General features: G+C 40.4%; 1 protein-coding gene across 1 annotated transcript; it reads left to right on the top strand.

Annotated features, from left to right (window-relative positions):
• On the top strand, positions 1-27,042 carry si:dkey-192p21.6 (uncharacterized protein LOC565246 homolog). The gene is made up of 18 exons (XM_042502784.1): positions 1-82; positions 414-508; positions 1,633-1,754; positions 2,690-2,799; positions 4,974-5,043; positions 5,142-5,208; positions 7,444-7,526; positions 11,515-11,591; positions 13,323-13,353; positions 13,472-13,632; positions 16,080-16,192; positions 17,262-17,383; positions 17,978-18,101; positions 18,225-18,311; positions 19,793-19,870; positions 24,629-24,699; positions 25,800-25,912; positions 26,861-27,042. The coding sequence occupies exons 1-18, from the start codon at positions 1-3 to the stop codon at positions 27,040-27,042; spliced, it is 1,788 nt and encodes a 595-aa protein (XP_042358718.1).
• Positions 27,043-27,611: the final 569 nt, after the last annotated feature.

Raw genomic sequence — 27,611 nt, forward strand, 5'->3', positions numbered from 1 at the left:
ATGGAGCCCAGGAGGCCGCTACAAGCAAGTCTGGCTTTGTTGATCCTTGTAACTAACAGCTATGGAGGACACTTAAAATCAGGTGAGTCTTCTGTGATTCATTCTGGTGTTCAGTCTGAAGCAGTGAAAGATTTGACAAAAGAGTGCTTTGTCACTTTATGTCATTTCAAAAATATTCAGTTGCACTCTTCATCTTTTGAGAGAGTCAGTGTTTGGTCTCCATAAACAAAGTTAACATTCATAATGACAAAAGGTTTTGTCAGTAGTGTGGGAACATTGTCAATAGTATTGACTTGTGTTATGATCCTGATAGGGATAGTGATCTGAAACACCCTTCTGCTATCTTCTGTTTATGATGTACAGAAAGTGATGGTATGTACATGATAAATCAGTGCTGCTTTGAATCTCTGCAGGTCCTACGCTGAAAATGGACCAGGCTGTGTTAACATTTCATAATCAGCTGACAGAAGAAGTGCAGGTCAACTACACGTCAGATTACTGCTACAAGGTAAAGAATATAAACTATCTCTTTGTCTCTTCCTTCCCTCTGTCCCTCTGTCTCTCTGTTTAAGCTAAATAAGTCAGCAAAATTACTAAAGTTCTTCATTTGTCAATTTTAAATGCACAAACAAAAAGTCAACAGTCTAAAGCAAGTTTCAAGTTTGACATTTATGATTCTCACTCAGATCTTTCCAGAAAGGTTAAAGGTTACTCTAGTGATGTAGCTCTGGACCCTCCTGAAGTTAGGGGACTCATATGAAAAACATTTCTTTAAAAAATGATTTAAAAAATCTGTTATATCCTGACTTTTAGTCCTTTTAGTCAAGCTTAAAAAACAATGGCTCCTACATTTTCCATAAACAGGGTTACCATAGATTCTTAAAGGCACTGCAACCATTAATGTAAGGCCTTAAGTATTATTACATTGTTTGGAAGCAATCATCAAATAGCCTTAAAATGTTGAGAAGTAGGATTTAATGATTCTTTTACGATGTTGCATTGTAAAATTAAAAATATTCGTATTATTGCAGATTAGGATCGTAGAATTATCAGCACTCGTTTTGTTTCTGGATGGGATGCTTAGTGCAGAGGATCTCTAGCTGCCTTTAGTAGCTTTTTCCTAAATGTATCTTTGCAGATACATCATAAATAAATAGCAGCTGCATCACTGCATACCCTCAAAATAAATCAAACATTTAATATAGAACAGAGTCAATTTACATTTGTATTTATTAAATATTTTGTTTATCAAAGAAGGGGAAAATGCAGTTACTTTATATGTTGAATGAAAACTGACATCCAAATCCATCCAGCCAAATCTAGTTCTCAAGTACTCCTACGCATCCATATGATTTATTTACTGTAATATATCTACATTTTACTTTTTACATATTTTTTTCTTCATTTTTTGTTCCTTACTTTTTAATTAATTAATTTTTGTAATCCTTAGTCATACCTTCAGGAGCACACCAGATTGCATTCTACTACATAAATTATTGTTATTTCTGACAAGTAAACCTTAAAATCCCCGGGTGTTTATAGCTTTAATCATCGTCACTCTATCAGATTTGTCCTGAGTGTCCTGTGATTGTTGTAAGTACATTAGTGTTTCCCCCTTTTTTTCCTCCTCAGTGTGTGTACCAGCATTTGGTCACGGTGAAGCCCAACAACAACAATGCATCTGCAGTGATCAGCACTAAATTCACTCTGACTCTGCAAGTGGAGTCACAGATCAGGAATGCAACTCTTTGCAGGTAACAAGTTTAACAATCTAACAAAGCATCAATAACATTAAACCCCCCACAATCCAAAGAGGTAAAAAATGCTGATTTGTTTCCTGCTTACATGTATTAACTGCCTGTGGGAGTGCCTCACTCTTGTTTGCAGCCATGATATAGTGCGGAGGCATCCGATGATTGCATCAGCAGTCTGTGAGATTATTTACAGGGCTGGGGGAGTAATCCTGACCTGCTTTCTGGACCTGACTGATGCCCTCCCTTAAACCACCTCCCCGGGTATCGATCAGGAGCCTTTTTGGGGTTAATAAGACCTGACATTCCAATATTGATGAAAAGAGCTCATTAAAGCTTCAAAGCTGCTCGTCCTGCGGAAACCTCAGCGGGGATGTTAACTGGAGGAGACAGTCGGCATATTTATAAACAATCAGGACTGACAAGACATCAGGGCAGAGTTTTCCATCCGGGGGTCACCTGTAAACATGGTGCCAGAGATTCGGTTGCAACATGACAAGCCTCTGATGCTTTTTCTCGCCCTCTCAGAGGTCTGCTCTGAGGCTTCCTAGATCAATGCTGAGGTCTCTAACCAGACTGTGCTGCTATTGATTTCCTTTTCCCCTTTGAAAAAACACTCCAAGTGATAGCTAGTATGTCATCCCAACAGTGGATCAATATTAGTGTGTAATGCATGTTTTTGGGGCCTGAAACTGGAGATGACGGGGACGGAGGGATGCACTTTCAGTCTGCGGACACTAGGTGGTGCTCCTGAGCTTCATAGGTGTAAAACCATCAAAGGATATTTTTTTTATAGCAACAGCAACTGGATGAAAAAAAGTAATTTAATGCATGCTTTTAAGGAAGTAGCATTTCAAAGAAAATCAAATAAAAACAACCTGTAGTTTTATGTGCTTTAACAGGAAGTGTGTGTCAATATTTCACTGTTTTGGATGCAGGTGGAGTCAAACATATGGAGAAGGTGGTCATTACTCTGTTTGGATCCAGATGTCCGAGGCAGCCATCTGCACTTACGCTGTGGATAAAAGACCAAACAATGCATACCTGCGTAAGTGCACAACACTGATGATGACATTCAGAAATCAGTCGCACAGTTTTGAGAGAGTTAAACGCAACTGCTTTAGGGGGAGACGCAGTAAGAGTAAAGGAACCTGCGTCCACGCTCAGGACAAGCCTTTGATCCACTCTCTACTTAATTGAGTCAGCAAAGCGGAGAATCACTCGGCTCGTCCACATCTACCGAGCAGTAATACTCATCTGTCTCCTGGGACATGATGTGTATTGATCAGATAAGACATGCCTTCTTGAAAAGGGATAAAAGAAAAGCTTTTCTGTTTGTTTCGAAGGCCTGGCTCCACGCGTGGAGGATTGTGGGTAATACATTAGGGAGTGTGGAAGGATTAGGGCGTAATGGGATTTTGAAAGCGTCTCTCTCCATAATGTACACTCTACTTAACAATATTGCAGATTATGTTGTAGATCAGACTTTTAAGGCCAAGTAGCCATTATCCCAGCAGATATATGGTCAGTGTGACGGCACCCCTCACAGTATGATGAGCTTCCATTAGCTCCGCAGACCAATGATTATACAAACTCCCCATAGGACTTGCTCAGCTTAAGTAGTGGTCTGGTCAGCAGCTCAAGACAGGTTAGAGTTGCCCTGCTAGGACATTTCAAAGTTTACTTCAGCGTCTCAGATTGATCGCCCACGTGGCTTCATGAGGTCATTCGATGGGTGTGGTATTCTTTGAGGATACGTTTCTGTGCAGCTGCAATCAGATCCACCCTTTAATCATGTTAGTACTGTATTCTGCATTGTACCACAAACCACAAGTCACCTGCCGAGGCCTTAATTCTCACAAAGAAATCCAGAATATCGACTGCTGTCAAGTATTTGTTCAACTGTAGCGGACACTTCGATGAATGGAACTTAATCTAGTTGTTTAGCGTCCACTACTATTTATTGTGACAGTAACTAACAGAGCGAACCTGGCTCTCTGTTGCAGAGATCTCGTGTTGTTTCACTTCATGTGCCGAGAGCTTTATGGTGCTTTTATGAGTGGACAGCGGAGATGCCAGGACTTTTCCGAGGTGATTAAGCGACCACTCTTTGTTCAGAGTGGATGTCATAGTGTGGATTTAAGCTCAGGTTAAAATGGCTTCTTTTTGTTTGTTTTTCCACTGAAGACAAACACAGCATGTACTGCCCCCTTATTTCCTGTGCTTTGACGCAAGAAGACCATACTGATGTCTCCTGAGCCCATGTATTATAGTTTTATAATCAGTAGCACAGCTGTAAAATGTCTCAGGGATTTTTCAAAGCAGCTGGTGCTTATGGGTGGGCAATGATGTAGATGCATTTTTGTTTGCATAAAAGAAGTTTAAACATTAGATTAATTGGTATTGGTATCCACTTGCAGTGGATGAATACTTCCTTCTTCACATTGATGCAGTTGGCAGGTGTAGTTTGGTAGAAAGAAATCCAGTGTTTGGTTTGTCCGTTCTGGGCTACTGTAGAAACAGCATTGAAGAGGATCCGCTCTGTATGTAGATATAAGTGGCTCATTCTGTGGTAACAAAAACACAACAATTTTTATTTTCAGGTGATTATACACTAATGTAAACATAATTAAGAATATTATATACAATTTCTGCCAATAGATGCTCCTAACTACTACAAACTGAGCCTATAAACAATGAATTCATAATCTTTACCCCAGTCATCGCTCTATGATCTTGATAGATTTAATTATTTATTGAGCAGACAAAAGACACCTCAGTTGCAGTGTATGTGCCCTCTCATACTGTAAACCTCATCTTGACCCTTCTCCCATCTATGATGCCCTCTGGCAGACCAGCTCTTTCCTCTGTCTTTGTTTTATTTTCCTTGTTCCAGTGTAGCCTTACATTTTCCTTTTCGTACGCCTGCAGGGTTAGATTACGCAGATGGATCGACCAAGAGTTTTCCATTAGGTCCTTGTTTGTCACTTGAGGGATCCCCTTTGACACTGGTTGACTGACAGACAGCCACAAGGGAGTCCAGAGGCGAGTAAGGCAGACAGTTTGGACTGCATATCAGGCCTTTTATCCGCAGTCAGATCCTATTCTGATAGAGATGTACAGCATAAAGGTCCTGACACAGACTTCCAGACAGAGGGACTATGACGTCAGTTGGTCCAATCCGATGTCCATTTGTAAACATTTCCTTTTGTTATTTTGCAGCCATTCTGGTGGCAGCTCTCTTACTGGCTCTAATCACTCTCTTATTCATTGTGGCACCCTACATCTACAGGTACATGTGCTTTTTTTTACATCATCCTCAATGAAAATCCTGCACTGATTCCATCTCCATCAGAACCAGGCAGCTTAGACTTGTTGTCCCACTTACAGGAGGCGTTGTACATCAAAATTTATGAAGACCATTTGCTGCCAAAGCCGGCAGTACTCATTGGATAATGTAAGTAAAATGCTGCTACTGATGAATGCATTAGATTATTAATATCTTAATAACTGCAATGAGACAACACAGATAAGTGACTTGATTGATTACATTTAGATCAATCATAAACCAATCAAATGATTTCCATCAAATGAGTGGCAGTCACATCGGCATAGACTGTTTAATGTTGAGATACTAAACATCTCAATATGATCAAAGCCACGTTTTTTTCCCATGGATATTGTGTGTATGAGGAAAAATGTATGGAAACCTTATTTTTAAAATAATTTTTATATCCCTTTTTGGTTCCTTAACTCCCAGAATTTCACAGATTTTGAAGCATTTAAAAGAGCACAACACAAAGTAGCTGTGTCACCAGAAAATCATTTACTTCCTTTGTAATTGAACATTAAAGTTTCCTTAATCCAACAGTAACATTGCATTATTTTTATTGGCTAACCACGCAGCCTGAGATGCATACCAAAATGGCTCTGAGACTCCAGTCATCAAGACGTTTGGGAGACACTAATGGAATGATTGATACAAATGTTAGCGGAGCCAATTGTACAGCAGACTTACTTGGAAGCGGCAGAGCATCGTATCCGTCCAATCATGTAGCTTGATGGCAAGAGCTGCTGTGTAATTTTGGTGAGCATGAATGGCTCCTCTCATTCTTCCAAGCAAGATGTCTCTGTCTTCCATATGCTGCCTGGATGGCATGCAGATCAATCATCACATATTAGTGCTGGTGTCTTCCTGCTCTGGCTCTTTAAACCACTGCATGGAGGCCAGCGAGTCAGGCTAATCCAACTGAGAGGGCAACAGGCCAGAGTCATCTCAGTGCTGCCTTTACAGAGAGGGGGAAAAAGAGGCGCCGACACACAAGCACAGAGGATGACCCAAGATAGAGAGATGGCCAATGACCCATGTGGCAATTTGGATTTGTGGTTTTGTCAACATTTTTACATCCCAGAACAATTTTAGTTATGTAACAATCCTCAAATAAGTTCGAATTACATGTATGTTTATTTTGTGGTTTCTACAGTATTGATAGTAGTTCTAATAGAGTCGCCGCTGTTTTCAACCACAACTTTTTTTAAATCTGAAAGTTAAAGTACTGAGAGTATACAAACTAATGGAACCACTGTGAGAGAAAGAACTTCAATTATTACATAGGCATTATAATTCATCAATGGTACAGAAGAGTTATTTCAAACATAATGCTAATTAGCAGGACTTTAAAACAGGTCTTGTAATCAGCACTTAATTATATAAACATTGGAAGCAATATGAGGCAACTACAGTTTAGCTGCACTCATCAATATTTTCACATTAACATTGGATTAAATTATTGCATGCAATGTGAAAGGGTTCATCCAGGGTGGAAAACCTACAGAGAATTATCACCTAACTCTGCAGTTCCCTGCAACGATAATTTTGGAAACTTTCATTGTTTTGGTTTTAACTGTTTTGGTTCATTAATTCTGTTCTCATCAACTGTGATTCCAGCCAGCAGGGAGCAGTTCTGAGCAAAAAAGCTCGAATAAATCCATAGCACAATACCTACCAAGCACCAAAAGACAAAGTTAGCAGCTAGATAGTGAACATAAGGTGTGTTTCCATCCACCTGTTATGTGCATTTTTGCACAATTTATTGTGCAATTTGCGTAATAAACTCTTACTATTTGCATATCAAAAGCACATATATTGGCATTTTCTTTTGTCTGGTTAAAATTTTCAATACTATGTGGATGGAAACCCCTTTATAGCAACTAAAGAGCTTAGTATCTTTTTCAGGTGGTGGGCACCAAAACAGCCAAAAGCAGAGTGAATTTTGGACTTAAATTCATCAAGTGACAAGAAACACAATGAAGTATATTATAGTATAGTGATTAATAGTGTCGCTCCATGTCTGCTAATATATTTGCCTTGTTAAATTTATGATGCATTAGACATTCAGTGTTTAGTATGTGTTCTGGTGCCTCTATCTGGCCAAACAATTATTGCTGTAATACGTTAAAACTGAATAATCTTGAGTAATCTAACAAGTGATCTAACAGATTAACTGCAACAACAGAAAGAGAAAGCAGTTGCAAGTTGAAACAGTAGGATTCAACATAAATACACAATGGTCACTTACTATAATTTATGATGTTACTTTTCATACAGCTGTGTATGAGCCAAACTAGTGTTTAGTTATTTAACAGCCAAAGTTCTGACATGATTTTGTCCATCTTCTAATTGTTTTTACAGGCCGAAGCACAGGCTTGTGAGGCTGAACAAAACACCACTAAAGCTAAACCAATACGTCTGCGCTCACTGGACACTTTCCGAGGGTATGTGCACCATCAACAACCATCCTGTTTATCACTCTATCACCACATGCGGCTCGTTCACATGCTAATTCTCTTTAGAGCAGTCTCAGGCATGATGAAGATCTACAGGCCCAACGTAATGAATAATTACAGGGGTCACAGTCTGGCCACACGCTCCCCCAAGCTTTTGTTATCAGGCGGTATAGCTTTGGGCATGATTTCTGATATCAGAGTGTCTCGGGTTTGGAACAGTGTGTTTCTGTTGGACAGGAGTGATGCATGTGATTGAATCTGGGCTCCCTGCTAGGTTTAATTGTGGCCTGGGGGTAGACACAAAGCACGCCTCTCTGGAAACAGGATGCTGGTGTGGCTTTGACCTCCCCCTTGCCAAATAATTGATGTAATAATACCGTCAACATATCAGCACACATCCACACGGCCATAGATCTCCTGCCAAAATAGAGAGCGAGAGGAAGTCCAGCAGCACAGAGCAGCATCCAGCAGACAATTGGCATCTTCTCCATCTGTGGCTTCCTTTTGGATGAAGAGCCATCTGAAACCACTGTGCATATGTGCTCAGTTCAAAATACCACATAGTTTTATTTAGTGTGGGAGCTGAATTGGTTGAGTACACTTAGACTAGAACTTGCAAAGGTTCAAGGAAAGGCTAAACTTCGATTTCTTTTCCCTTTCTGTTCTGCCTGCCTGTTCAATCCTATTAGCTGAAATGTCACTCTGAGGTTACAGATACTTGTCACATATTGATGCCCTGATAGGTAATACTGGAAATTCTCATACCTGTCAACACACTTAATCAAACTGTGACTCAGCGCTCAAGATTAACTCTGCGCGTGCCTCCTCCGCCCTGTGACTTATGATCCATACTCCTTGACAAACAACTTTCTATAGTGAACAGACACATCATCCACCATAAATGCTGAGGCATTTCTGAAGGCAAAAGGCTTTTCTTCTGAGCTGAAAGGTTTTTCTGATCATTGCTCAGGCTCCACTGACGTGATATACAGAGAACGGTGGGGTACGGTTGCACGTTAATTTTTCTAAAAGGATTTGGATTTTAATCTTGTGCCGCACTGCTAAAAGCCTGTCGCCGGTTTCTGTTGAAAATCGCACTGTCAGTAGTTAGCAGTGCCATACAACAGAGGGAACAACTATTACGGCAATACAGTGGATTGTCAGTCGCATATAACACCAGGTGGCTGACTCATTCTGGGCCTTATTTTGACTAAGCTCCAAGTTTTCCTCTGATTTGGTTTCAGATATGCTCTCATGTTTGGACACAAAAAAAAGGAACCTTGGCATTTCGACTCAAGCAGTAATTTATTATGACTAGATTGGATATCCGTGTATTTCATATGGCCTGCACTGTAGGTAACTCAATACTCTGCAGTGATAGAGCGTAACTATCCATTTGCAACGGGGAAATGTACTAAGCTAACACTCTAATTGGTAATGCATGTACAGTGATTCAAATCAAAGAAGTCCATAAGCGTCAGTCAGCCAGTCGTACCCAGTTGTCACTACTGCACGACAGACACGTCTGTGTGTAATCTGTTAGCTATAAATCATGAATGCTGATTCCCAGACGTGAATTAAGTCTATTAGTGAAGTGACAAATGCTCACTGGAGTGCTTCACAGGGATATTTACAACTTCAACCTGATTAGAAACTAGCCTGTGGTGCTTCAACCTGGACATTATCTTGTATTAACTTTGCCGCAACATGAAACAAAGTGATCTCAGTGCATATCATATTAATTAAAGGGATGCTGCGCCAATTTTCAACCTAACAAAGTAGGTAGTCTGTGTAGATGAAGTGTGATAAACTTCCCCCCATCTTTCCAGTGCCTGCATCCCCCTGCTCCTCCCAGTATTAAACCTTGCTAGATGACACATTTTGTGCCATCCGGCCAAATTTTGCAGGCTCTCAGGCTGCTGCTTGATCTATCGACTGTGCTTTCACATTTTTGTATTGCCCGCCCACCCACGCCGCCATCATAGACACAAACAGACAGACCCACCCCTCTCTCTCTCCTTTCAAACTTTTCAAATTTAAATAGCTTTATTAGTACGAACAAAAAAAATATTATTGCCTCTCCCGCTTTCTGTCTCTCAAACTCAGACCAAACTCTGATCAAATGGTAAAATTAGGCAGTGCTTACAGAATTTAAACCAAGATTTTGTTACTGCACTGCCTTTTTATGGCCACAAATGCTTTCAGTAATATATTTTAGTACGCTGTTTGGCTGTAATAGTGAGAGTTTGTGAACAGGAAGTGGGTCCCAAACAGTTTTCTGCACAAAATGGAGGCTGAAAAAATTGAGATCAAACAGTAAAACTAGGCGGTGCTGATTATATATAAACCATTATTCTTTTATTATGTTGCCTGTTTTTTTGCCTAAAATGTCTTCATACACATAATTTAGTATACTGTTTGGTAATACAAACATTTGTGAAGAAGAAGCAGGTGCCATACTGTTTCCTATTTTGTATTTTTGCCTCAAAAGTTTTCAAAAACATGTTTAAGCTTACAGTTTGTAACCAGATGGATGCCATTGTGTCAAACGGATGAGATTTAATTATTTCATCCACCAGCAGGAGTGCTAACTGGTACAGTGTGGTGCAGTGAATTATTCTACAGTTTTAGGTTTTTTTTAATCTCTTGAGCAAATGCCACAGTCCTTTTACTCTGTTTTCTGTGGTCATGTAGCACCAATTTCAAACAATTTGCGTCTTTCTACTGCATAGACATAATAGTTTTATGAAAAGACCACCTTTCTAACAGTGAAATACTTCTTTAAGCACTTTCCCTTAATCATAATTAGCAACCATTAGTGTCACATGTGTGTGGTGTTTGTAATCTGCCTAAAATGAAGCTCTTATTCACAGACAGACAGACAGTGTTGTGATTAAAAAGGTGTCTAATAAGCCTGTCCTATTATTGCAGGGATTTTCACTGGGTCTCATCTGGCCTGTGATTTAACCTCTGTCTTTATCACTATGGCGACTAATGGATATGTTCGTCAAAATTTAAATGATAGCCTGCATGCATATGTGTGCCTGCGTGAGAGAGAGAGAGAGAGAGAGAGTACATGGACACATGCAGCAGGGTTTACTCTACTTTAATAGCCCTTTTGAGATGATAGTGGCCGATTAAAATCTTGTATCAGCAGGTTGGGGCTAAAAGAGCAGTAATGGCTTTGGTGCACCTCTTAATTAAATCTAGGCAGAAAAACAAGAGGAGGCAGAGGTAGATACAGTGCATCTTATCACAGAGTCTTGTTCTTAGAGGTTGTTCTAATTATGTTATGGCTCTTAAAGACCCTCTGATGATATTTTTAAAAAATATATTTTTGATTAAATAAAACATGAAATAAAAGCATACATTCGCGTATTTAGGATGGTGAAAAATTGAATTTGCCTCGGAGCAAACCACTGTAGCCGCTTGACCATGCAACCATTTACATTCCCCTGTGAGTTTGTGTTGTGTAATCGCCCCCCACCCATTTTCTGACATGCAACGCAAACACCTCTCTTCCCTCCAGTGTCTGATTCAGTGGAGCACTCCATCACGTGTGCTGTGTTTCAGCAGCCTTGGCCGGTGCTAAAGTATAAAGTGTATCATATATTAGACGCAAAGTCTTTAGTCAGCACTCCTGCTTGAGGAGATCCAGAGGACAAGTGTTCATTTCCTGAGTGATTCATAATGCTTAGATTGCATTACCTTGCATTTGGAGTGTGACAGAATAAAAAAGCCCCGCCTCTGGCCTCTTTAACTTTAATTCAGAACTTATTATTGTATAAGATGTATTAGTCAGATGATAAGAAAACATAGATATGATTGCTTTATTCTGAATTTCATGTATTTATAATAGATTTAAAACAGTAACCCATATTTGCATTATTCACTCCACTGCAAGAAGGTTAATCCAGTTATTACTGATTTCCTAAAGTGTGTGCTATAGTGTGAACTCATTGAACTGTCTTTGTAGGTTTGCCCTGACAGTGATGGTGTTTGTCAACTATGGAGGAGGAGGATACTGGTTCTTTCAGCACGCACCATGGAATGGTACAGTATAATGGTATAGATATATGCACAGAAGTACAAGACTACCACTACAGCTCATATAGTATTTTTATAGTACAAACTGCAGCAATAGCAATTTTAAACTCCTATTTCATTGTCTTTCCCCTGATATACAAGCAGATTTAATGTCTGAAAGAACCAGCAGCTCACAGTGGTCAGTCTGTTTCATTGAAGGAGCCGACACTTGTAATGTTAAAGGTTTGGATTTTTTGAAGTTGTATAAGGTACTTATTATCCATATTACCTGCATTAGATTTTGGTCGGCATGTCCCCAGGTTGGAGAAGTAGGCATGGAGGATATACATTGTACTTGCTGTAGACATATTCAGCAGCAAAATGTAAGTTAGCCCACTAAAATATCAGTGTCAAGTTAAGTGTACACTGTATTGAGAATCTTTTTATCACTTTACCTTGCCGTCAGACAGCCCTCTCTGATGGTAAACTCAAGTTATTATTGTCTTTTAAAAGCCACCAGACCCATTTGACAAAAACAGTAATTTTACCTCAAAGAACACGGGAGCTGTTGGTCCACCGATTTGCGATTGATTAATGTGTAATTGTGTGACTTTGGTGTTTTTTAGCTTGGATTCACCAAAGTCATATTAACACAACAGACTTAACTGATGCAAGCAGAGGTAGACCAGCAGCTCCTGTGTTCTGCATGGTGCAATTACAGTTTTTGTCAGTGGAGTCTGGTGGCTTGAGGAGAGCATAGATAACAGCCTCAGTTCCCCCTGAAGTTGTGAATATATTATTTTTATAGCATACACTTAAACAGATATTGATTTTTTTTCTCTGTGTGTTTTTAGGTGGGTAAAACACGTTTTTGCTGCAGCCCTGTCCACAGCTGTACATTGCTTAGTTTCTGTGGCCCACGAAATCCTGCCTTATCCTCCAAACTGGGGCTGTGCTGACCGAAAATCTACTGTTGTTAATACACTAATTGTGGATACATACCTCATATAACCCCACTTAAAACAATCTGAGCCATTCCTTTCATGTATGTCCTTGCACCTTACGTCAAATATGAAATTAAAATGTGAACTCACGTCTGCAGCATTTTCTGACCTGTTGTCAGTAATTATGATAAACGTGTGCTCAAACCAAACACACAGGATGCCATTCCTCATATGAGCCAAATCAAAGGCACGATCCATAGATTTTTATTGTTATTAACAACCAGGGAGAAGACGAGAGGGAGGAGGGACGAATGGGAGGAGGCAGTGAATGAGTTGTTCTTCCCTCTTGCAGCAGTTGCTCTTGAAGTGCCCAGGAGCAAGGCGCCTCTGACTCAAAGAGACAGTGGTAGTTAAAAAGTGAAAAACCCCTTTCCCCCTCGGTAGGTTAAAGTTTACAAAAATGTAAAAACGTTACTGCAACTTTTATTAAATCCATATCACTGTTAAGGGGTGTTCTCAATTTAAATCTTATAATAGCCTCTTTACCACATCTTCGGGGCTGTATTGATTTCAGGGGTGGTTTGATTAATCTTCTCTTTGCTGCTGTCACAGGACTGTAGATACTTATTCACCTCTCAAAATGGAAAGTTAATGACTGAAGCAGCACTTAAAGGACATAACATTGTTCCTTATTCACCTCGTAGTCCTTTTGAATTGCAGAGATTAGAAAAGGACAAGAAGTGTGAACTCTATATAATGACTTCAAATTCTGTGTGTCTATTGATATTAATATATGCCTCTGGATTTGTTGCAGGTCTAACTGTGGCAGATCTCGTCATGCCATGGTAGGTTTGACGCAAGAGGACTTTCAGACATTTTCAGTCCTATTTTAATCCATACAAATATGCATATTTGTGTGAATATATATGTGTCCTAATAGCATAATACTGTGGTTTATTCCAGGTTTGTGTTTATTATTGGGACTTCAGTGGTGCTGGCTTTGAGATCCATGCAGAGGAGAGGAGTTAGCTGCCCGCAGCTGCTGCGCAAAATCACCTGGAGGACAGTTGTTCTCCTGATGCTTGGCTTCTGTTTCCTCAACTACTCTCCAAGAGACGGACCATGTAGGTGCAAGATTTGTAGCATAGTTAACGGAACAAAAATTCAATAAACAAAATCCTGTTTATTCTTTACTCACTGTTCTATAATGAGGAGATGACTAAAACACAGACTGTGGCTGTTACTCTACCGCTCCTTTCATTTCTGTCTGCCATAATACTACTACAAATACGACTACTACTACTACTACTACCACCACTACAACTAATACTATTGGTGCTATTTGGCCAATGAATGTTGAATACAGAGATCAGAGGAGCAACTTTAAAGAGCACGTGAACATTATAAATCAGCATCCCCACTTTATTATCCACTCCTACAGCCTTGCAGTAGTAGTACTACTACCTCTATTCCTCCTACCACTACTGTCTGGCCTATGAATGTCAATGTGCACCATTGTAAATCATAGAAGAGAGAATATGTAAAACATTGAATGTTCCCAAATGTGAGAACTTGCCTTTTTTTCTTGTGTTTGCATTATAGTAAACTTAATGTCTTTGGGCTTTTGACTGTTTGTGGGGAGAAAAAAAATATGACATTAGTTAAGGTTGTAGGAATAATTGATTATTAAAATAATCACTAGCTGCAGCGCTATACAGCTTATAATTGGCATATTCATAATATCCACAACACTAAAAGCTGTGATAATACTTAATTGCAGTTGATCAGGTGACAAAGACAGAGATGCTGTAAGTGTTTAAATCCAGATTTGTGATAAAAGCCAAAGCTACAGGGGTTAAATTAGGGGAAGCGGGCTGAAAATCCCCATTTCATGGTCCACCTGGGGATGCACAGGGCGCCCTTCACACATTAGCCTTTCCCCGTGCTAATGGACTTTCCTGGGTGGATGTCTGTGTAACTGGGTTAACAAAAATATTGTTATTGTGTGTGCAGTCTCAAAATCCAGCACCAGGGGACGTTTAACAGAGGCAGATTGAGCAAAAACAAACCGCTGTGGTAATGGACAATTACAAACAGATAGTGTTACACTCCTCAGCCCCATGCAGCTGCTGTGAAGGCTGCTGCTGCTGCTGCTGCTGGAGCTGATCATAACAGCACTGACTTTTACCATAAACTGCAGCTTTGCCCTCTGTCTCCAAGGACGTCATCAGCAGTTCGGTCGCAGGGTTTGATCTAATAAGAGAATGGAGTCATATTGGCTCAATATGTTAAACCATTTCAATGTCAGATGAGACAGAAGAAGGTGTTCACCTTTGACTGAAACTATGAGTCATTTCAAATAAACGCTGCTACACTTAGATGTCCTAACTGTCGTGAAAGCGCTGACCTTGAGACTACAATTTTGGTTATTTTTATTTTGTCCCTCACACACTCCTTTGTTAGTTTAGATGATTATAAAGCTAAAAACATAACTCTTTCTCGTGATTGCTTAGAAGTTTTTGACACAGAAAAACATTATTTTGCTTCAGGCGACAGTTTGTTGTCAAAATCTTATCTGACCATCTGACTCTGTTTATTCTTTTTGGGATATTGACAAGTTACAAGAAAAGATCAGTCAGGGAAAGTCAGATTTGAACCCCTGCTGTCGAGTAGCCTTCAGAGGATGTTCAATTAAGAAATAGCCCTCTTTTTGAAAAGTTTTCGGCTCAAGCTATTTGCTCTACTTTTCGATGGCTTTTTCAGTTCTGCTCACTTCCACAATGAAATCGTTATTTTATTCAATCTATCACTGAAAGTGCTCAGAGATGGGAAGCAGACAGCAGAGCTTTCACTCGTTAAATGATATTGAACGTCAAAAAGGGTCTCAATTTCCCACAAAAAAACTACATAAATTGATCAGAAAGTGAAATAGAAGATGATACTGTTTTCTGCAGTTCACCTTAAAACTGTGACTTCCGTGATAATTTTTTTTTAAGTGACACTTGTATGGGGGGACAAAAACAGTAAATTATCCTGGTGGGGGTGTAACCGGCAGATTTAACAAATGTGTCATAAGTAAGAGCTTCCTGTGAAAGGAGACATTTCCGCCTCTTATTTGATTTGTCCGGATCAATGATTGGGATTATGCTGTTTTCACAGCACTTTGTGCGGCAAAGAGGTTTTCAATTAACTAATGTGTAGATTACCATCAATCTCTCAACCATGAGCCAATCTTATCCTCCCCAATTTGTCGAGACAAAGAGATAACTGGGAATCTTTGATTAGCTTCTCACGTTCTTGACATGTCCGTACCCTGAAGGCAGACACCATTTCCCCATGTGTCACACTGTCCATCATCCTCCTCAAGGAAGTCGTAATAGTGGAATGATTGAAAAGATGCTCTCATGTCCAGTATTATCAATTTCCTGATTTATAATTTGCTCAGATCAGCAGGAATAGCTTTACAACACTGAGTTATATCTGTGCTTGTACCTGAGTTGTAAGGTCATATATTTATCACTGGGTATCAAAGAATGAGGGCTCATGTTGTGTGTTGTTGTCTGTATTTCAGTGTCCTGGTCCTGGCTGAGGATCCCTGGAGTGCTGCAGCGTCTGGGCTTCACCTACTTTGTCCTTTCTCTTCTGCAGACTTTCTGGGGCCAGAAAGAAATCCCTCTGAGAGCGGTGAGCAGCTCTGTCAACTTCACTTTAGTCTGTCATTACACACCAGGGAGAAAGGGAAAGTCCAGCCTGAAACACACAGTTGTAATCAGCTAATTCACTGTCTAGGTCCATCTATGTCATTCACTGTTTTTATCTTGTTGCTGGGTTAACTGGTCAAGCATTTAGGCTGTACCAAAATTCAGCTTTTCAAAATCTTCTCTTGAGGTTTTTGAAAGCAGCTTCAGGAATCATATCACATCACGTCATATTTTATGACATTATCACCCAAAAAAAAACCCTGAACAAACCTTCAATTTGAATAAATTAATTCTGGCTAAATAAATAAGTGTTTTTTTTTTATTGAATCAACTTTCATTAATGAACAAATGTAATTTATGGCGATGTTAGATTGCTGCCAGACTGCATTTCTGCTGCGAGCAGATCTGCTGCTAGCATAAATCCGCTTGTTTTTAGCATGGGAGCCAACCAGCCAATGGGGACTGCCATATAATATCAGAGCTGTTTTATGTTCTCACCACCAATCACGACAAAACCATGGTTTACTGGAGATTGATCCATGGCAGCAGGCTGCGTCTTTGGGACTGTGTCAGTGTTGACTATTTCCTTGTCAGTATGAGTATCCCCTGCCTAAATCTTATCTAAACTGTTATCCCTAACCCTAACCGTCGAGTAAGGTGCTACGCATTTACTGGAGGGAAACACTTTTCGACAGGGGAACACATTTCAATGCAAAACCAGTAAGTCTCTTTCCTAGTAGGACATCATTCTTGTAAATCTACAAGTGTACTTTCTGCTGTGAGCTCCTGCTGTCGGGCACTCAGGAATAATTCTGTGACTGTGCAGAAATACTGGGTTTAAACAGAATGAAAATATATGCTCAAAAAAGCTGTGCAGCCTTCGAATGTTGATTTAGAATTTGTATTTCAGTGTTTTGAATGAAGCTTTAAAGTTTTCGAACTGTTCGGTACAGCCCCACCAAGCGTACACCAAAATGTTTTATGTTAAAAAGAAATTATGGACCTGAAGACTATTTTATGTAAATAAGATTTGTGCTCTGTGTATTTTTCAGAATCACTGGTGGAACTGCGTTCAGGATCTGGTCCTTTATTGGCCTCAGTGGCTGATTATCATCCTGCTGGAGACTCTGTGGCTCTGCATCACTCTGCTCATGCCTGTGCCCAACTGCCCCACGTAAGTCCAAGCAAGGCTCCCACTCTCATGTAACTGACTCAGTCCAATCCACTCAGTAATCCACATATGCTGAAAGTGTAAATCTCTCCATGCTGGGATAATCTCCAGTTGGGGCTGTTGGGGCTGTTGGGATGCAGCAGAGGTGTTAGTGTGCACCTTGTGTTGCTGGTGTTGTGAACCGCTGTGATTTATGGGCCTGTGGTGGATGCTTCAGAGGGCATAATTAGCCAATCTCAGTCTGTCATGTGCAATAAGAGCAGCGGAGGCAGAGGATCCATCTTCCTCGCTCTGTGTCTTCTGCTCAGTGCTGCTTTTTGCGTGTGTTTTTTTCCCTCCATTTCTGTGACCCTGCATGGCTTCAGTGTTCACAGTGTGAGGTCAAATGGTAGCAATAATGTTTATTCCAACATGTGATTGGCTTCAGCCTCCTTTTTATCTGTGTCATGTTTCTAAAATAACATTTTTGAGACATGCATTTGTTTTTGTTCATTTGATCCTTAATTTTTTATTTTTTTTAATTTTACATTTTCAATGCTTTAAAATGCCTTTTTTTCTTTTAATATTTTAATATTATACTATGTTGTTTGTTATCAGTGGATACTTGGGAGCTGGTGGAATTGGTGATGATGGTCTTTACCCAAACTGCACTGGAGGCGCAGCAGGATACATTGATAGATGGATGTTTGGTGATAACATGTACAGATACCCCACATGCAGAGTAAGATCTTTTTCACACACCAGTCATTAGCAGCCTGTTTTATCCATCTGTCTTTAAACCTTGCAGGTGGAATTAAAGCCTTTGAAACAATCTTGCTTGTCCTTTTCATCCTGCTTTTTCCAGGAAATGTATCACACCACGCAGCCCTTTGACCCAGAGGGGGTTCTGGGTACAATCAACTCCGTTGTCATGGGATTCTTGGGGATGCAGGTGAGATGGATCATTTATTTCTCCTGTGTGATTCAACAAGTGGCACAAGAGTATTTCTAATATTTCAGACTTTTTTGTGTCAGTCAGTGTCAGTATTATTCTGTTGTCATTGTTTAATTCTAAATTTCCTATTGCTGGAATAGGGATAATGCTCTCTATGATGCTACATGCGTTAACACTTCTGAAGATTTATTCTGTAGATGTTCAGCAGATTTTCTGTAAAGTATATGTGACAATTCACCACATATTCTCAGAATAATTTAACTATTTACTCACCTATGTTGCATAGACTGAAGGAATAATTCAGCTAAATTATTCTGAGAATATGAAGGTATGTTGATGAATTGTCACATATGTATACTCTATGTTGAATCTTAAGTAATAAGCTGTTACTCTATATAGTCTAAACCAGTGGTTCCCAACTGGTGGGTTGCAGTCCAAAAGTGGGTCGCGGGTCTATTCTGAATGGACCGCATATGACTTGTTAACACTTGAAATTAGTAAAGAAACACTCTTCATTTTGAAGTACAGTGAATTTCCAGCATAAAGCTTGTAATGTGAAATACTGGTCATGCGGATACAAGTAGCAGTAGGTGAGAAAAAACTGCATAATCATCTATGATTTGGATGAGCTGCCCCTTAAGGTCGCACAATACTTGCCTCTGATTGGCTGAGAGCAGCAGCTTTTTTGATTAATGTTGAGTCAGACTTACTCAGTGAAAGCTGATCAAATGCAGGAAACAGGTGTGTAAGACTGAATTCTGAATTTCCTACAATTAAACCCTTCAGCATTTATATGTGTGATTAAATAGGGATATTTCAAAATTTCTATACCAGCACTTCCTCACTTAGAGAATCAGTGATGTTCGTCAATGCTAATGTGTTAAAACAACCATTTATTAGACAGCGAGACGACAGTCAACTGTGTACTTAAACGAAGGTTATGTGAAAGACACTTTCCCGCCTAATTGTATCTGCACAGCTGCCCTGCTTTAATGACAAAATGTTGTTAGACAGTGAGGAGAGAGCGTTTGGTCTTTAGACCTGAGCCTCTGATGGCGAGTGTGTCACTTCTAACCATTTGTGTTGTGGGAAGTTACCACGCAAAAGCAGCCGCATTGCTCAATTCCCGGTGGGCGGTTAGCACTGAGCCCTTCCGTCAGCGGGTCTTAGGCGACACGGCAGGTGTCCGCTGCCCTCGTCTGTGCTTGCCCGTGCTAATGTCCTCAGCTGAAACATATTCATCATCACCAAATTAATCAGAGGGTGTGGATGTCTTACACCCCACATCTGGCTCAACAGGATAGCAGAAATGTGACCGCCCCGTCAGGGACATAGACACCCACATCCCAGGCGTATTCAGTTACCCAAGGGCAAATGCATGTACACAGCGGTTATTGATGTTTATGTGGTATTTCTCATTAAATGTTGGATTGAATGAGTTGTGGTGTCTGTGCTTATCTCGGCCTCATTCTCCACAGGCTGGGAAAATCATCATTTTCTACAAGGGAATGAACACCCGCATCCTCTGTCGATTCCTAGTGTGGGCCGTCATCCTGGTATGTTACATCATGTGGAGGTTATAAACACAGCTGGTGAGGGAAGCGAGTATAAAAGTCAATTGATAATTTAAAACCAAGACAACAAATCACTTAAAACATTGTCCTGCTTGTATGACTCACAGTGCTTAGCACTTTTATGGCCTGGTTGTTTTACTTCGCCTAGCAGGTAAACTGTTTTCCAGCCACTCGGGTATTAGTCATAGCCTGCCGAAGCCATTCATTAGCAGGACTTAGTAGAGGACATGTGTGTGATCTTAGTACAATTAAACAACATCCATGTGTGGCTGTGTTTCCGGGCAGACATGGGTATCCAGCGCCTCAGGGGGATACACACTGTCTCTCACTGCCGCATATGTGGGTTTAGATGAGAAGTGCTGTGCATATTACTTACAGTCTGCTGCAATCAGGAGCACTGGATGAAAAGCATGATTAATTCATATACCTGCACACTAAGTCTCAACAAACATTTACACAACAATCACAAGAAAGTATGGATGAAGTGGTATAACAGAAATACGTTAAAGTCCATTCGAAATCAGAATAAAAATATATATATTTCTCCATAAATCTGCTCAAATAGCATATAAGGTTGTATTTGTTTCAGATCTGTTCATTCTGGGTGGTCTCAAAACACAAGAAGCGGCAAGCTGGCCTCTATTTCATTTAGAGGGGGAATGTGTCCCACAGGGAGAAGCCAAGTGTTACATGAGAAAGCCCGTTTTGCATTTCTAAACCTGCGACAGGAGGCTGTTAGTCTGCTCTAACGAGATTGACAGATATTCATGTAGAAAGACCAGGCCCTGCCAAACAGTGCTTGGCCACTGTTTATATATATATGTACAGTGAGATGCTGCAGAGATGTAGCCAGTGTGCAAAATGGGGTTAGTGGGAGCCTGCATGCTGTGGAAGCAGACATCCTGAACTGGCAGCGCTTTGACCTGAAGCGATGATGGAGCTGGAGGAGCTGGCTGCTTCACTCAGCCTTTGAAATCAAACTGAGCAGGATGAAAACAGGAGGACTGGAGACACAGACAAAAAAAAAATACAGTAACAGATCCCACTAGTTTTAAGTTATGTAGTTGTTCTATGCCACTGTGCCTTTTCTGCTGTTTTAAATATGATGGTCGTTCAGACTGGCATGTGTAACTGTTTGACCAATGGGATTAAATCACACTAAAATTTCTTAAATTAAGTAAACAGTTTAATCCATTTACCTTGTCTTATCAGTACTACATCTGCCATATAGGTTTTTCACGGCAAGTCAGGTTTATTTGTGGAGCCTATTATCACATGCAATATCTCACTCTCTGAGGCCCAAGATAGCAGTGTATTCTTTCCAGACCGTGCTTTCTACAAATGAAAAAAAATACATCAGCATGTAAAAAAAAAGAAAAGAAAAGAAAAGAAACAAGACAAGGGGTCTACAGTCATGCTGCTGGCTCTGTGAAGCTGCATTTAGGCAGCCTTGAGCTTTGAGGTAAATTCTAACATCCGCATACTTATATGCTCACAGCAACAATGTTATAGAGTTTAGAGTTTAAGCATGCTAACATTTGCTAATTAGGACTAAATACAAAGTGCAGCCGAGGCAGATAGGAAAGTCATTAGTTTAGCAGGTATTTGGTAACAAACAAGCCCCCGGGAACAGTGTGTATGTTTACATGGACAAAATACCTTTTTTCTTTTTGCCCCTATTCTGAAAAATACTTTATATTCTACTAAGCTGTTTACATGGCTAATGAAATTCAGTATTCCACTAACACTCCTGGAAACGAAAAAGTATAAGAGCTGGAGCTACTTGTCATTTTGTGTCTTTGCATCAAATTTTTTTTTTTTTTTTTTAAGTTTCCTACAAGTGTGACTTGTTGGACCATGCAGGCTCAGCCTTCCTCTTTCTTTCTTCAACCCCCTTCTTCAAAAGGACGGTGCTGCAATATTTGTGCATGTGTCGATATCCAAATCTTTCATAATGTTTAGAAGAAGTTGTTTCTTCTTCTGACCAGAAGTGTGGGCTTTTCTACATGCATCTCTACCCCAACCTTGCAAATTGTTGAAGAGTTGGTTTGTTTACAACGTATCCTTGACAATGCACAAATCCAACTGTGAACAGAAGAGGGGCCGTGTCTCACAAACTGCAATAAAAACCCCAACTGAGACGCATTTTCTGAATTGGCTCTATACATGTCTAAATAATTCTGTTAAAACCCCAATAATACCGGCATATCCCACGTCTTAATCGGAAAATGCTAAATTTAGAAAAGAATTCAGTAGATTTAAACTGAATATTCCGTTTACATGACCCACATCGAACTCAGAATACTGTCATATTGGGAATAATGGGAAAATATTGGTGTGCATGTAACCGTAGCCAGTGCCATGCACTGAAGCCGGTTGCCATAGTGGTTAAAACACAGAATTACAACTTTGGGGTTTGTCATGGGATGACATGGGGCCCAAAAAGACTTTTTTTCCATACTCGCACTGTAAAAGAGATTTCTGTAAATGAGTGGATAATTTTCTTTTAGCATCACAGCCCAGGGAAATGATTTGATTTGATGACATTTCAAAAGTCTAGAAGAGCCCCATGATTAAATAATTTCATCCTCATTCAAGTTGGTGAAGGACTAAACCAGATAGATTCTCCTCGGCTGATGAAATTCTATTGCACTTGTTCTATATGGGCCCACTGATGTGAAAGATCTGGGTAAATTTGCACCGGGCAAGTCGAACTTCTTTGGCTTCATGCACCGCTGAGCAACTTTCTTTTTAAGAAATGAGTAGGTCCTCGCCTTTATAGCAATCCACCCCTGTGGATGTTGAGACAATTACTCAAAAGTAAAAAAAATTGACCTCGTGGTAGTGTCAGAGGAAAAGTCAGGGGATCACCAAACTCTCAAAGATTCATCATCTGGGAACCATAAATGTCTGTAACAAATTATATGCCAATAAATTTCTTAGCTGTTAAGACTTTGCCTTGAAAGTGAAAGTGTCAATCTGCAAGTTTTACTTAAGAGAATACGGAGAGATCTGTACGTTTTTGTCTCGACAATCCATCCAGTAGATGTTAAGATAATTCAGTCTGCACCAAAGTGGTGGAAGGACAGATGGACACTGCTGTTACAGAAACACAAAGGTTGTTATACACAATACAACAACAGTATATTCCAATAAGGTTGTAATAGGTTCAATATTTATGTAGTAAATCCAATATAAGAAGTCCAGTAGTTGGCGAAATGGGTCTTTTGTGTTTGTGAATCGGGAAGAATCCTGCTCATATATGTGAGAATCAATTGAAATTCTGTTGTGAGAATTTAACGTCATTAACCTCAATTCTTAAATGACAAATCTCCCCATTATGTCTCCTGGTGTTGAATCTTATTGACTATCACTGAAGAGCGTGTGACTGGAGGGAGGTGAAATAAATTAGATCCATTCGGCTTCTCCCAGAGGCACAGAGTGATGAAGTAACACATGAGGAAATAAATAAACATTAGGCTTTTATGTTTTGCCACTGTAGCTCATGGTCCACCGCTTAATGCTTCACAGCTAATGTGGATGCTGCTCAAGATTATGATGTCGGAGATGTTATATTCACAATCATACAGTGTTTAGTGATGAATCAGTACAGATCCTGGTTAACTGAAACAGAGAATAACAATAAAATAGATTTCCTCACATTGCAATGGTTGACAGAGAGCGCTGGGCTTTTTTTTAAATTGATCCTGGGAAGAGATACAGACCATGTGTACAGTTTGAATACAGCATGTGATCCTGCTCTGCTGTGTATGTTGATTTCCTCCTTAATCTCAGTAGCTAAACCTATTTTTAGCCCCACAAAATGCTTTCACCAACAAAGAAAGCAAAATTAGTTTTAGTGATTGGCCTGCTCTTGATATTGACTTTTCTAATATGATTTTGCCTCAGAGGGGAGGCGGTAAGCAGAGCTGAACTGCCTCTTGTTTCAGACATGTGCTCTTGACATTAGCGGGTTCCTTAGTGGAGGAGGGAGCTCATTTCTGCAGGCACCCAACCACAGGATTGATATTATGCACAGGAGGTTCACGTAGAACCAAAAAATGTTGATACAGTAAATGACAAGCCAGGTTTGACACCACAGCTCACTGTAGTGTGAGTTCTGTGGCAGATTGATATTCAGGGGCAGCAATGCATCTTTCTCCTAATAAACAACAGCCCCTGTTAATTAAAGTCCAACGATCAGGCTGCAGAAGTGAGAGATTGAAATTGAGCGATTGCCCCACATACCAGCCCCGGCCCACATCCTGCTGCCTGGATAGCCTGGAGACTCAATCCAGCCCCGGCTAGGCTATTTCCACCCCATCGATTCTGTCATCTATACACATGATGGATATCCACCTAACAAGCATGTTCGGATTCTGATCCGCTGCCCTGGGTTTCTCTCTGGAGCACAAAATGTTTCCTCAAGTATCTAAATCATACGTAAAGGTAAATAGATGAGACAATAAGAGCTTTTATTGATAAAGAGCTCATGAGATCATACACAGGTCCTTTGTTAATAAGGCTGTGGAGTTGACTTCAGAGGGGCGCTCTTTGACGATTGTGTGTTTGTAGTACGATACTGTGTTTGTGACTCGAGGCACCTTGTTCATCTGACTTCCAAATAATCGGTTAATCTGCCAGCCCTGCTTGATTCTGTTGTCTCACGTTTTAGCAGCCCAATACTGCTCGCTATATCGCCCTCCATCGATTTAAAATCTGTTTCATTTCCACCCTCAGGGAATCTCTGCGGCCATCCTTTCTAAGTGCACACGAGACGGAGGATTTATACCTGTCAATAAAAACCTTTGGTAAGTGCTTCCTGACCCTCTAAATCCAGCCACTTTTCCTCACAAAAGAAAGGATGGTTTTCCAACAGGCACAAATCAAGGCTGCTAAAACACGCGTTTACTTACCTCCAACGACAGCTACGACTGTAAATAATCACCCGTGCTGTCGGGAGTGTGAGGTGGAGCGGTTATACATCCTCCCCAACATGATCACTCTTCCTTACGGCCAGGAAAATAAAGGATGCTTTATCCTGTCCACTCACTCGCTACACATTTTACCAGCTCTGTGAGATGGAATAGGATCGGGCTCTGGGAAAAGCGTCTGTACAGTGTAGTCTAACCTCTCCCAAACTCTCACATGCCTTTTTGGTGAAACAAGGCACGGCATCTTGACAAATGTTTGTAATGGTTTTGCATGACATACAGCCCAATTGCAACCCCCGACGTAGATTACTTTACGACCTGTGCATTTGTTCCACTCCCACATTCCCCTTAATATGACGTGAATCATTTTAATGTTGCAGCAGGAAGAATACCATTTCATCTGTGATGTGTAAGCAAATTCTTCATGATGTTCCACAGGGGCCCCCGCTAACGCTGCGCTCATCCCTCGCCATTACCTGCCTGGCTTTTATAGGCAGTTCATCATACACAGGTTATTGAGCTCTTGAGTGCGAGTCTCTGCCTGGATGTCTAGAAGTAATTAACTCCCAGCTAAGAGTCCTTTTTGGCCCCACTTCAGCTGAGATAAAAAAAAAAAAAAAATTAAAAAAAAGGTCCACTGCAAGGAGGCTCCAGGAGGAGGCAGCCATTTTACTTCAGATGATATTACATCAAACATTCTTGCACTTAGGAACAGACAGGGACATGGCTGGCTGGCAAGGCTCCACGGGGCACGTGCCAAGGATCCACCGCTGATGCTTTAGAACAATCCAGCAAACTGTCCCACGGTTTGCTGGATTGGCTCGAGACCCCTGGGTGTTATTTATCTGCAGTACAGCATTGATAGACTCTGTGTTTTTACACCCTTGTTCACGCCACTAACATTTTAGTGATGCCCGAATGTACGGAGTAAAATGTTGATGTTGTTGTAAATTGTTGCTGATGGTCTGTTTCTCCAGGTCGCTGTCCTATGTGATGTGCATGGGATGTTTCTCCTTCCTGCTGCTGGGAGGCATGTACTTTGTCACTGATATGAAAGGCTGGTGGGGCGGACAGCCGTTCATATACCCAGGTACTTTTCATTCACAAATTGAAGTGCTCACTGTGTTAAAAGGGTGTGTTTCCTTTAATTATAATAAGAACATGATTGGCAAATGATTGCACACCTTCACCACATTCAAAAATACATATTGTTTTCTTAAAGAGGTTATTAGCAACACTTTGATAAAAATAGACAAAAAGAGAAAAATAGCTGCCTTTTCTCTTCTGCAAGCTATTTTTTTGCTCTTTGTCAGACTCAGAGATAAGTGTTTGAACAGCCCAGTCAGCAGAATATAATGTTGGTATTGTACACTTTTGCAAACCATGGATATGGTAAATTTGTACAATCCATTGATATAATATCAGCATTTCTAAAGTTAAGTAGCTCAAATTACATTTAAACATGCTGGTCTCCTCATCAGGAAGAGGAGGGGTTGGTTTATGATGTAAGATCTTCGCAGGACAGCTGCTAACAGCAACATACAGCAGCGGACCACTGCTGGAGACCAACAAGCAACAAAAACCGGTATCTTTTTAAGGACAAAAAGACCTGAAAAAACCTGTAACGAGGGAAAAAAATGGTAGAAACTTCAGGAAGAGCGGCTGAGGAGGGATCCCTTTTCCAGGACGGACAGAAGTGCAATAGATGTTGTAAATAACAATTAGATTACAAATTGAAAACTAAAACATATCCATTAAATATGAAATTCACAAAAATAACATAGGTGGTTTGCAGAATTGTACAATGCCAGCATTTATTTTGACTATTAGGTTGGTATGAAGTGACTAATATATAACTGATGCATATTTTCAAAGCGGTTCAAAGTTCGCACTGCTTGCTTAAATATACTTGCTTTGTCCAAATTCAAGGAGGTGATGAGTGCAATAGCATGACAGATGATGAATAACACCTGGGTTGAAAAATGCTGAGGAGTCCTGTTTGATAAAATCTGGTGTTGTTCTCTTCTCTCCTCCTCAGGGATGAACTCCATCTTTGTATATGTTGGCCACTCTCTCCTGGGTTTCTACTTCCCGTTCAGCTGGGAGATGCGCTTCCAGGAGAGCCACTGGGAGTGGCTCTTCCAAAGCCTGTGGGCAACTGCACTGTGGGTGCTCATCGCTTACCTGCTGTACAGGAAGAAATTCTTCCTCAAAATATAAACCAATATGATCATCTGTCCCCTTTTTCAGCCTGTAGATACCATTATCATGTGTTTAAATTCCAAACAAAGACTATTCCTGTTATGTTATATAGATTACTATAACATATGCGGGAATAATCTGGCCTGCTGCTCTTGGCTTAATCCATTCAGTTTACTTTTAGGGGATGTACAGCCAACCCACGTACATTTCAGTGAATCGATGCTAATATCCAAGCCACCTGATAAATCAAACAGCTCAGAGGAAGTTTTTTTTTTTTCAAACACAAGCTGCAGCACAGCGAGAGAAGTATGAAAATGTTCATCCATGAAACCCATTAAATCACCAGCCAGTTTCTAAAGAAGATGTCTGATCCACCGTCAGTGTGGGCAGCTGAGGATTTATTTGATGCCACTTGTTTTGTGCACTGAATAGACTGATTAAATCAAATATACTAAGGTGGTACTTAACAAATTAGGCCGAGTGATTCCACAACACACCAGGCCCGCTATTATGAGTCTGTTGCCATGGCCACTCCTCCTCCTTCTGTGTGTGTGTGCGTGGATACCATCTGCTGTCCGAGTGACAGT

Source organism: Plectropomus leopardus, chromosome 15, assembly GCF_008729295.1.
Source record: "Plectropomus leopardus isolate mb chromosome 15, YSFRI_Pleo_2.0, whole genome shotgun sequence".
NCBI lineage: Eukaryota > Metazoa > Chordata > Actinopteri > Perciformes > Serranidae > Plectropomus > Plectropomus leopardus.